This window comes from Pungitius pungitius, chromosome 12 (genome assembly GCF_949316345.1).
Source record: "Pungitius pungitius chromosome 12, fPunPun2.1, whole genome shotgun sequence".
NCBI lineage: Eukaryota > Metazoa > Chordata > Actinopteri > Perciformes > Gasterosteidae > Pungitius > Pungitius pungitius.
The window spans coordinates 11552621-11564900 of NC_084911.1; the positions used below are offsets into that span (position 1 = coordinate 11552621).

The window sequence follows — 12280 nt, forward strand, 5'->3', positions numbered from 1 at the left end:
ATATCGGTGCAATGGAGCAGGTTTGAAGGGAGAGAGACACCGAAAGCGAACGCGTCGGCGTTGTGGCGAGGAGTGTAGAAAAAGAAAAAAAAAACAGACGGCCCCAACTCCACCCCGCGCCTCCCGCCCGGGCCCCACTCAGCGTGTCCTCGGGGGGCGCTGCACCCAGACCCGGCTACAGAGCCCGGATGTCTCGGCTGATGAATTACGAAGCAGAGGTGTCCATGATGATGCAGAGAATTAGGAAAACTAGAAGGCATTCCATCTTTTTAAAACACACTCACCCTCCCCCTCCCCCCCCCCCCCCCCCCTACTAACCCCTCTCCTCCCCCTCTTTCCTCAGAACCCAACTCTTTCCATTCAATCTCGTCCCGTCCGACTGTCCGCGGCTCAGTCGGCGTAGAGGATGAAGCCGGAGAAGGTGCTGTACTTATTGTTGTTTCCCCCGTGCGCTTTGCCCCCGTCCAGCTTGATGTAAATCTCGTCGCCCGCGTCCAGATGGAGGATGACGCTGTTGGAGGCGTAGTCGTAGTTCTGGTCAGCGTCCTGGGCGATGGCGCTGGCTCGGACCTGGACGGACACGGAGGAGAGATGGGAGGGCCCGTTAGCTAGGGTTGATGCATTTTCTCATAACCAGAGAGACGGATGGCGTATAGTATTCCCCGTTGTGAAAGAAACCTACCAAGGCTGCATCGACCTCTAGAAAATCTGCAGGAAAGTGTACATACTGGTAGGAAATTAGAAGTGGAAGAGCTCTTATTGATTTGTTTTTTGTCTGTTCAAGAAACTGCAGGGGTTTATGAGAAGAAGGATTTCATAGTGAGACATAAAACCTAGATTCACCTGCTCTTTGTTCTTCACCACATATGTATGACATCTATTGTTTAGGCTACTCAGATATTCTGATCTTTTACTGGCAAACAAATAAGGCCACATTTGTTAATCAAATAACCTAAAATGTCAGTGGTCTGAAAGAGTATCTGCACTACGGCACCAACAGAGACAGAGGGAGCATGTTTCATCCTCCAAATAATAATAAATAAATAAATAAACTGCAACACATTTCTAGATAAACAAAACATCAAAAACTTTTTTCATTTTTTCAAGCTTTCAAGTTTTCTGACACTGGTCATAACGGCAATTTTTTTTCATTTTTGTATCAAACCTACAGGTCCAACCACAGGGTCAGTCAAACATTTGGCCTTTCTGTCAAGCAGATTTATGGGTTCGATCAAGCCAGCAGTCTTTCAGGGACGATGAAACTTTGGAACAAAAGGTCCACAGGATGAGAAGGTCTCAGAAACTCAACCACAAGGCTTTGAGAGCTTGACGTGAAATGAATAGAGAAACACGTTGGACGCACACTAAAGATGAATCAAAATATTCCAAAATGTATTGTGAGGAGCATGAGGAACAAGAATTAGGTCGCAGAGAATTATTCATCTCTGTTTGCTTTTGTGTGTGTGTGTGTGTGTGTGTGTGTGTGTGTGTTGCCGCACTGGCTTATAGGGAATTTTGGAGCAGCTTCTAAATAACCTGTCCTGGCTAATTAAGATCTCCACCACAAACATGTTCTATCTCCCTGGAGAGGAAAGTGTAGCAGCTATGCCAAATGGGCGGTGAAACACTATGTGTGTGTGTGTGTGTGTGTGTGTGTGTGTGTGTGTGTGTGTGTTAGTTCTGTTATGTGTGACAGAGAGACTAATTGCACATATTATGATCAGGAACGAGTACTACAAAATGTTGTATCTCAAGTCGCAATTTTGAACAACTATTTGTAGCTTTTTGGGGGGGGAGAAGAATACAATATTCATACAATTCTGAGTGTGAGTTAAAAAGGGGGGAAAAACAGCACTAATGAATGTCACAGATATGGATTACATTGTCTGCCGAGGCCGAGTTAGACAGACAGTCTTGGAAATAAACCATTATTTTGGACGGACACAGAATACTGAGAATAGTCAATATCAGCACATAAAGGAGATATCATCTTTTTTTATTCCAGGCATTCTTCTGACTTGTCAGAACGTGGCGCCGGCACTACTCAACATGCCACTCAAAACCTACAAGTCTGGTAAAGTCTCTCCCACCAAACTGATCACTATCACTTATCACAACTCTCCCTTTGAGGCAATTTATCAGATTCATCAGGCTTTATGCAGCTTTTTGTGAGACAAGTAGGACTACTCCAATTGGCCTTGTTAATTCAATCAGAAAATCAGCTCCTCCGGTCCATGTCAACGTGTCCCTTGCTCCTGAAGGCTGTGTGTGTGTGTGTGTGTGTGTGTGTGTGTGAGAATGGGTTTAAAGGATTTAAAGGTCATTCCTGGTGGCGAGGTGGCACCTTGCGTGGTAGCCCCTGTCATCGGGGCATGAGTGGATGTTTTTGTGTCAAAGCGCATAAGAACAGTCCGTGTCCGTACAGTCCAGTATCTCAGTGCTACTAAACAATGACTAACGAGGGCAACAGCATCGGGCCTAGCTTAGATGCAATCTAAAAAAAGATCATTATTTTCTCTTTGAGATGAACCAAAGAAAGCCCTGTACATCCTTTAAAGTATCCATTGGTTAAATGAGCCAATTAGTCACTTAGTCTGGCCGCTGCGGTTGAATCCAAATCAATATTTTACATGCATTTGAAGTATTTCCCTGTGGCTAATTATCGGGTCTCCGAGGTGCATTTCGGCCCGTTCCTTTGGCTCTGTACACCGCTTTGAATCTCCGAGCAGGTGTCGACCAGCTGACCCGACGGGCGGCATGGAGGATGCCTAATGATTACCTGCCCTATTTAAGGAGCCCACGCGATAGTCGTATTGACAAACGTTATGAGAGGCCACCTGCTGACAGAGATCTACTGCACATAACGCAGAGCTGTTACCAAACCCTCCCGTGACATTAAGATATCATCCAAAAAAAAAATGAAGTGATTATTCCTCTTGACCGTTCTAAACTGCCTGTGAGCGTCCGTAGATTTCTTTGTTCTCTGTCGTTTCTGCTACTGCGTGTCGTTGACTACGGCAAATACAAGATATGAAAGAGCGCCATTTCTTAAGAGGCGGATATAAGAGTCTTAAATGTTAAATGCTGTTCTCCTGAGCGGCACAGTGACAAAGTGACACCAGCGGCTGGAGTGAGCTTTTCCTGCTACTCTGGAAAGCGTTCAAGTGGTTAAGTGCCATATCAGTGGCTCCCTACGCTGGAGCGGGCAAAGACCAGGCTGAGTGCTGCAGCATGTTGATCACAGACAACATCTCCTCGTCTTACTGCAGGTCTGCCCCCATCCTCAAGTGCTGTACATTAACATATTGAGCGCTGCCACAGTGTTGAGAGGAAAAGCTATGACCATTATCGACAGTGATTTTATATCTGCAGCCATTAAGTACATTGAACAGCACGGCCTGCAAAATATTTCACCGTAATGGAAATTTGAATTACTCCCAGATAACTGAGCTTTTAGTTTGAATAGATGATGGATTTCTATCTAAATAGAGGTTTGTTTTCTGCCTTCAGCTCACGGCATTGAGCTGTGAAGCCGAGAGGAGCGAGGCAGACCCTCCTTCAGCCCTCAATGGGATTGTTTGTCAGTGATTTAGAAGAAAATAGAACTCAGTGTTGTTTTTGAAGGTTAAATGACGGGGGTTTACACAATCTCCTTTGTGACCCTTGTGAGTGTAAAAGAGTTCGTGTGCAAGTTATGTACATACAGCAACACTTCAGTCCTGATGAAAACCCTCAGGACTTTGACTTCAAATGTTTCAAGGTGTTTTGGAGGGCGTGTCAAACGTGACAGTGAAAGTCACGTCGATATGAATGTGAAACGTCCGTCAAAGCTAATTGGAATAATTTAATTCTGAGGAAAGGTTTTAAGATGAAGGAGTTAAATATGGAACATAGTCCTTTTTTTATTGTTTATCCTGTTGATTAAATCGAGCGCGGCTCATATCGACTTGCAAACAAAGCCTCCTGTTGGGCTCCTGAGATGCCGGCGTCCAGAGCATATTAATATGATATGATGTTCCCCGAGCGTGCAAAGTCAACAGCATCCTGTTAGAAGGTTAGCGCCTTGGGTTGGCGGGAGAGTGGGTGATGACGGCTCGGGAGGATTCGTCAGTTGGGATTTTTAATGAGACTTTTTCAAACGATTTTGCTTTTCCAGGTGTTTGCACGTGGACCTGCAACCTCTGGCAATGTCACAGATGTGTAATGCCTTTAAATGATTTTCTTCATTTGCTCTTTGAGGAATTCAAGCAGTCTTCCAGTGCATGATTTATGTATTTCTTTTGTGGGGAGGAGAAGGAAGAAAATATAAATATAACATTTTCCTTTAGCAGAGACAGAATGAGCAAAGCCCTGATGAAAGTAAACTTCCCTGAAATCCTTCCAGTTCTTCCACAGTTATATTTTTGTCTTGTGTTGTTTCTTTGCTCTAATGGTTTTTAATCCCCTTCTGGGACCATACTCTCTAGGCCTCCTTCCTTTGCTTTCAATGATCAGCACACATGAATTAAGCCTCACTATTTTTGAAATAATGATGACGGAGCTCATATTGCAGCTATTTTCCTTTCTTCACTTTTTCTTCTTCTGCACGGCATCAACTATACAGGATCTTATGGATACGAGGTTTACGCGCCCGGCTCCGGCTGATGCACAGCGAGAGACGCGCACGACAAACAGCCGGCCCGGCAGCGCGTGACCTTGACGCCGAATATGTAGAAGAACTTTGACAAGACAAACAAGCGCTCGAGGCTGCGAGCGCCGGCTCCGGCCCGTTGGTAAATGAGGTGTCAGGCGATGCTGTCTTCCTTCTGGCTGCTCACGCGTGTTTTTCATCCGTCGGCATCGTCGGCGTGATGGCTTTGATTGAACATTATTCTGATTGCAGACGCGGGAGATGCAAAAAGGCTTTAACAGACAATGCGTGACAGGGAAAGTAGGGTGCAGCTTCTCTTTAAAGTCTGCACTGTGCACAGTAGCCGTGAACATCGGTGGAGTGAGCCGTTCTACAGGTGTTTATGTGAGGAATCGTAATATTTTCAAATACTGACTGTAACTTCTCTGTGTTTTAAGACCTCCACCGGTTAAAAGGCATTTCTACATTATTTCGCCCCCCCAGCAGCTGTATTGCGCGTCTGTTCTAAACCCTGATGGGCCATGCGGTTTATGAAAAACGGGACAATTTGAAGTTGTGTCTGTTGCGTCTGGTGCGGGGGGGGGGGATCCATTGACGTCCCGCCGGGACATCTTACAAGAGGCTTTGTCACCGTGACAAGGACGTTTCTCGCCCACAGGGATTTGTTGACTCGATGTTGAGCCTCCATTTTGGATCAACGGGTCTATCGGTCCTCTCTAAATCAAAGTGTACTGCTGGCTAATTGTGTTTGAACATCCCAGCCGTGAACTGCATGCCTAATAGCAGCTTAGATAGTTATTGAGCCTGCTCCAACATTTAGCGGAGACACACCGAGCCAAGGAGACATGCTCACGTGCATCTCCGTACGCACGTCAATTTGACTAAACTAATAAGAAGGGGTAAGTGCAAGTGGTTGCAAGAGAATTTAGTCAGAAAGCAGCAGACAGTTTTTCCGTGTCCTACCGGTTCGTTTGTCGCAGGAACTAAAGTGAGAACACGATGAAAGGAAAGAAACGCTGAGAGGAGATTTGCCATCTGTAAGACGAGAGTAGGAAAAGGCTCCCTGAATTCATTTCACCAGCTGTTCTTATTGTACCTGCTTAGCCTTTGTTTGTAACAGACTGACTTTGCGGCACGGCCCTCGCGCCGTTTATTAAATTGCTGACACCAATGCTAAATGTCAATCTGGTGTCAGGCCTCAGCTCCGCGCCAACATTCAATCCAAGTAGCGTAGAAACTAACCAGAGGCCAGAATGGCCGCGTTGAGAACGTATCAGCAGACAACAAAGCGGATGAAATCAACAGAGCTCCTCTTGAAAGGACCACTGCGAGAGGCTTGTGAGAAGAAACACTGGCGGGGGAGGCATCCACTTTGACCTGCTATCCCGCCACTCTTTTCTCTCGTGTGTCCGACTCATCACGCTCAGTTAATTACTGAGATACCCGGCGCCGTGTGCCTCCAGCCCCAAAACCCAAGACCACAATCACTGCTCCCACCATTGTCTGACAAGAGACTTTTACGGCAAAATGTTCAACCTTTGTTCACGCTAAGCCGTTTTTTTTTCTTCCAGTGTGCTTCCTAGTAACCCCGAGGCACCGCGATTTTCCCTTTTTTCTCTTAAATGGGAAAAAAAAGGCTCCACCAGAGTAAGGCGATGAGAGTTTGTGAATAACCGCTGGATGAGAAGCAGACTGTCAGCTTTGCTACGACATGCATTTTTCATACAGTGGCCGATTCGTCCCCTCTTACTGTTTCATTTGAACAGGGGGAGGGGGGGGGGGGGGGGGGTAGTAGGTGTTAAACACATTGATTTATGTATCAGACTGTGACTCATTTGAAGCCATTGACTTCCCGCTTTCCCGTGAAGACGGAGGAGATAATTGTGGGTATCACTGAGGACTGAATTCGGGGGACGGCTAAATGTCAGGGGCGTGGGGAGAGACGGAGAGAGAGATGTTTGCATAAGAGGGCCAGGGGCACTTGTCTATCTCCCATATGGCCCTCATTATAATGAAGAACTCTTGTGAGTCAACACCATAGCATCCCTGAGTCATTCGGCCACAGGAGACAATCCATAGCCCATTTTAGACTGTATGTTTTTGCCCTCACGAATCCACGAGACATTATAGCAGTGTTTCGTGAGCCGAGATGCCGGCGCAGCAAATCTGTTGCACTAATGTCTCTGTGGAGCTCGACGTAAAACGTTTCAATTGCGAATAGAATTATTTTGGACAAGTGGTGGGCAGTTTCCGAGCTCCCAAGTTTTGAAACGCCACCAATAAATGATAGATTTTCCCACCCGTTCCAGCAGGAGACAGCTGGCGTCATCTTGACATTTCTAATTTGTGTGGTATTTCCGGACAACAGGGGCCAATCTTCATTTGATAGCCCTCGCGCCTAATTAGACCGGCTCTAATGTTCTACTCGGCAGAGTGTCAAATCCAATGTCCAATTACAGAGCAGATCAAGGCCAAAGGTCCGCCTCCACTACCTCTCGGGCTGATTATAGAAGATATGCCGCGGCATACATCACACACAGAGAAACGGGTGCCTCAGAAGGGGGAAAGAGATGCACACGCACGCGGACACATAAGGGGATCAATACCGCAGGCAAAGAGGCTGAGGGACTGAGGGTGGCTCTCTCAAACCCTGTTTGTCTATTTCGGACAGAGTCTCTCTGTCACACCAGGCAGACACACAGAGGCCTCTCAGTGCTCAAGTCACAGCACGATGAAGAATTTGCAGGTCTGAACATTACCAGAATGTTAAAATCAATCAAGTCAAAGTGTGTTGCTGGACATGCGTGTAGAGACCTTGCATGCAATCCCGCATTACAGTTTGGGATGGAGATGGAGAAAACACCTGGAAAAACAACAACAAAAGAACCCGACCCATCTCGAGTGACGAGCTATGAGTGGAACATCACCCCTTTCTTTAGAGTTTATAACCAAATCAAACAGAGCAGACCTCAACTAGATGGCTCTGCTCCGACTTTGGGACGTTGGGATCGACGCCACACAACAAGATGAACAGCTGTGTGTTTGTGGTCATACGAGCTAAAGCCAATGAGAAATGACACCTGACTGAACTTGAGTAACTCTAAAAGAGGTTAAGAAAAAAACAGAATATCTTTTCTTTAAATTGAGCACAAAAACATAATCTAAGAAAGGGGCAGCACACGTTAACTCATTCTGTTATTGTGCAATGCATCACTTGAAGGCAAATCAAAAATATTGATGTCGTTGTGTGTCTGAAAATCAATTCTGTGATTCTGGATTCTGTTGATCAAGAAGTTTGACTTTTTCAATGCAAAAACGTTCTCTCCTCCTTTCGGAAAAAGTGAGCGTCTGCAGACCTGACAAATAGAGGAGAGATGGAGGACAGCGCACAGTTGGTGTGGGTAGAGGCATTGGGTTAGGAGGGTGTGGTGAAAAGTGTGTGGGGGGGGGTGCTCATGCATGCGTATGTGTGCGTGTTAGAGCATGGAGGAAGAGACTGCAGCTGTAATTGCTAAGGAAGAGCCATGTGCACGAAGGACGTAGAGGCTTATTAAAGGAGGAGACGGAGTGATTATTCACCATGGTCCTCTTGAGAGACCGACGCTGAAGTCATTGCTTTTAATTAACTTTGAAACGTTTTTTGCGGATTAATAACAATATTAAGAAGGGAATGGGGAGGAGGAGCGCAAACACATCCTGGATCGGGTTCAAGCTTTTTAATTACAATTAAACAGCCTTGATGGCACAATGGCACAATAACTGTGCCTTTGCTGTCCTCTTCCCCTCCCTGCGTCTGCATCCATCGAGCTTGTCGTCATTGTCATTGCTGTGTCTCTCGGGACCTGTCCAACGCAGGTTATAACAAGAGATTTTAGGGTCGCTCTGAACATTTGGCCCGCGAGTTCACGAGCGGGCGGCGAAGAAGCCAAAAGACCGCGTGGAAGGGAACTTGGAAGGGTGCTGTGCTGAAAATAGATTTCCCATTTGTTTGTTTACCAGGAGAACTCACTTCTTTTTGGTCTAGCTTGAAAAGTGTCAAAGTTTTCGGGGACAGCGCTGGGATTCTTGTGCTGCACTCTGGGGGTGGCAGTAGAGGAGAAGAAATGCAGAACTATGGATGCTGATGTGAGACACAGCTGGTAAGGACCCCTGGAGTTGGAGGAGCTCACGCTGGAGGGAAACGGCACTGCGGGGCCTGGAAACCCGCTGCTTCACCAAGGCCAGAGGATGATAAAATACTGGTATTGTCTACAATTCCCTCGTCTCCCTTGTCCAGACCCACGGCGTAGTTTTCTGCAGCCTTAATGAGCTGAGGAAAGCACCAGTGCGACTGCAGGAGCTCCCGTTCCGACTCTCGGCACTTCATCAATGATGTAGCATGAGTTGGTTCAACATTTATAACCATTCACAGTCACTTACACGGACTGAGGCCTCTGGGGTGGTAGTGGTGGTGGGGGGGGGGGGGGGGGGGGGGGGGAGGGCTTCACTATCAGCCAAACACACAAGCTAATAAACGCCACAGAGAGGAGGACAGCTTTTTTTCTTTTTTTTGCGTAAGTTAGAGAAATAGAGGCGCTTACCGCTTTATTAACATTAGCCGTCTCTCTGGAGACGCGCACCGCGTTTCTCTAACTTAAGTACCTCCCCAACCTCCTCCTGGGAGCACAACCAAGCGGGAACAGAAGGCGTATTATAGGAACATATGCTCTTCTCCCCGTATTATGTATCAGTGCTTTAACGCCCACCCATAAACATCACTGTTGAGTGAGACATTATTTATAGAAGAAGATTGCTGTAACTCTGCTTTTCTTGCTGGCGGTGAACTTGGCGAGGGTAAAGGTATTAACCTCCGGCTGCAGCTTCACAACACAACCGACACCAGCTGTTTATTTATTTATTATTCATCTCCATGTGCACATGCTTACACCGACATATTTCTGCTCTAATGGAAATCTCTGTGTATTAATTGGAAGTGTTATATCACAGCCGGCATGATGGGAAACAGGTCCCAGAGGCTGCTGGGACATGGCTTGAAATGACAGTCGCCACCCTTTAACATTTACTTCCTCTTGATTTCTTGACTACATCTGAACACAGAATGGAAGCTTTGATAACAAATTTTTAATGTTAATATTTTTCGAGCAGGTAACTAAAATTGTACTCGATGGATAAAGTTATAATTGGCGAGTGTGCGTTTTTTTTATTTATTTATTAATTCATAAATGTATTCTTAATTTATTTTTTTCTTTCCCTTTTTCTAAGTTTTTCATAATACTGGCGACAAACTGTGCGAAGGAGAGAAGATCTGCAACACAACCGCAGCTTTTTTTTTTTTTTTTTTTTTTACAAGCAACACGTGGAGATAACAAATCTGACGGCTGATCGGGAGGCTCAGAGAACCCTGCGGGGCCCAAATAAAATTAGAGCCCCATTAAAATGATGCATCAAGAAGATCATGCAGACGTCTTAATGCATTTAACAAGGCTGCAAAGACGGATTACTGCAGCAGTGAACAACACAACCCGCTTTAATGCTGGCACAGACAGGTGTCCATATGCGTAAATATTTCCGTTCTCCCCCCGTTTAATGCCCACATGGCTAAAAGTTAAATGTAACCAATGAAAACGGCAAGTAAAAGGGTGCAAACACGATTTTTTATGGCATTCATTGTAGTAATAATGATAAAAGCGTGACAATGAATTTGTTAAAATGCAGTAGAATCAGCGATAAATACACGAAACACTTTAAATGAATAGTCAGATATTCTAGATATTAATCCCAATTAGCATAACGGCCAAAAGTTCCAAATCTTACTGCGTAAAGGCAACAAAAAAAAAGATCGGCGCGTAATCCCCCGCTCAGACCAAAATGTGCCCGTCCTTTGGATCGCGGCACGCGGCAACGTGCGGGAGCATCGTGCGGGGAGGGGAAGCGGGCTGCAGCCACTCAGCTCGACTCCATCTCCAGGCGCGCGGGGCGCCACAGCTGTGCGCTCGGGGCTGTCGGCACGGCAGATGCGCACGCTTGCCTCAGAATGCACACTTTCCATTCCCTGGATTTTTAAATAATCGGTTTTCGACGTGGATTTTAATGTATTCTTTTTATAGAGAGAGTTTCATAGGGGCAGGTGGCGGGGCAACGGGAGGAGAATGACCGTCAGGTCAGTCAGGAACGACACGTGAGGAAAGGAAAAACTTTCAAAGCACTAACCTGGCCATTCTTGCAGAGGTCTGCCCACATGCTGGTGCCATCTCCTCCTCTCATCAGCACGTTGTAGATGAAGAAGTATGTGCCCGGGATGCTGCAGATGAACTTGCCCGCAATGCCATCGTAGTTGTTGCCGAGGTTGGTGACCACATCGTCAAACTTGAGGATCTCGTAGCCTTCGTGGGGGTTTTTGAGCCCCGCATAAAAGGCAACCCGAGGCACCGTGCTGTAGGTGGCCGTGCTGATAGCTCCGTCCCCCGCCAGACCCAAAATCCCAGTCCGTCCCTGGTCCCCTCTGTCACCGGGAGGCCCTACGGGTCCCGGTGGACCCGGTTCTCCCGGTGGCCCCGGCGGTCCCGGCTTGCCGGGCCTGCCAGGCTTCCCCTGTGGGCCCTGCAGTAAGGTGGAGGGTGGAAGCACGTTGCTGTGGTCGCTCAACGCCTCAGCCTCCGCCTGCAGACCGGTGGAGGTGGTGCTGCTGGCCGGAGTGCCCTTGTTCAGGTAGGGGTCGCACACCATACGACAGGTGCCCAGCATCTCATAGTGGCTGGCATCTGTGCCCACGGAACTGACGAGCACGGGGATGAGGACCACCAGCACCAGGACCAGCATAACCCCTACGGCAGCCGCCACCAGGGTCTTCCTCCCGATGCTGAGTCGGGGAAGGGGCTGCGCTGCCAGCGTGGGTCTCCCGGGGGCAGAAATGGTGACTGCTTGGTGAGGGGAGCCTGTCACCGTCGAAAGGGATCCGGAGATCCCGAGAAGAGTTGCGAGAGGACCGGCGAGTGTGTGAGGGTGAGCCAGAGACCCACATGCACTTGATACTCCTCAGTGTTCTGCTCAGTCACACTAAAGTAGGCATGCAGTCACTCACACATGCAAAAAGACCCACGGAGACCCACGCACACCCAGGGAGACATTCAGCCTGTACTTACAAACACAATCTGACTTGTGAGAAGAAGCAAGAAGGATGCAGATCCCAGGGGAATGGAGTGAGAGACAGAGGGAGAGAGAGAGAGAGAGAGAGAGAGACAGAGAGAGGGATGAGTGGGTGAGTGTGAAAGATACCGAGCAGCCACTGGATCTGTGTGTGCGTGTGTGTGTGTGTGTGTGTGAGAGAGTACGTGTGGAGAGTTTGTGGTGCCGGATTCTCAGGCTTGGCTTTTTATACGCCAGTAGCAGCAGCGCTCCCCCCCCGACCCCCCGCCCCTCCCCTCCTCCCCCCACGCCCTCTTCTCCTCTCCCCCATCGAGTGAGAGGTTGGTGTGGTTACGTCCCATTCTCTCTCCTCGGCTCACTCGGAGGAAGGACTCTCATCACACTGCATTCCTTTCTATCACTCTCCTGAACCACCCAATCACCAACACGACCCCCCCCCCCTCCCAAACCCCACCCTCTTCTCTTGACCGTCTTGCACCCCCTCTTTTAGCCCGTTTCTTTACT

General features: G+C 47.7%; 1 protein-coding gene across 1 annotated transcript; it reads right to left on the bottom strand.

Annotated features, from left to right (window-relative positions):
• Positions 1 to 313: 313 nt before the first annotated feature.
• On the bottom strand, positions 314 to 12004 carry LOC119220855 (C1q-related factor). The gene is made up of 2 exons (XM_037477127.2): positions 10841 to 12004; positions 314 to 570 (listed from the first exon to the last, which is right to left on the bottom strand). Exons 1-2 carry the CDS (start codon positions 11447 to 11449, stop codon positions 391 to 393), a joined length of 789 nt encoding a protein of 262 aa, XP_037333024.1. The 5' UTR covers positions 11450 to 12004; the 3' UTR covers positions 314 to 390.
• Between the last annotated feature and the right edge of the window lie 276 nt (positions 12005 to 12280).

Coding starts and splice junctions, on each gene's coding strand:
- LOC119220855 (XM_037477127.2), bottom strand. CDS start 11,449: ATGCTGGTCCTGGTGCTGGTGGTCCTCATCCCCGTGCTCGTCAGTTCC. Junction 571..10,840: donor ACCTCTGCAAGAATGGCCAG/GTTAGTGCTTTG, acceptor GTGTCCGTCCAG/GTCCGAGCCAGCGCCATCGC.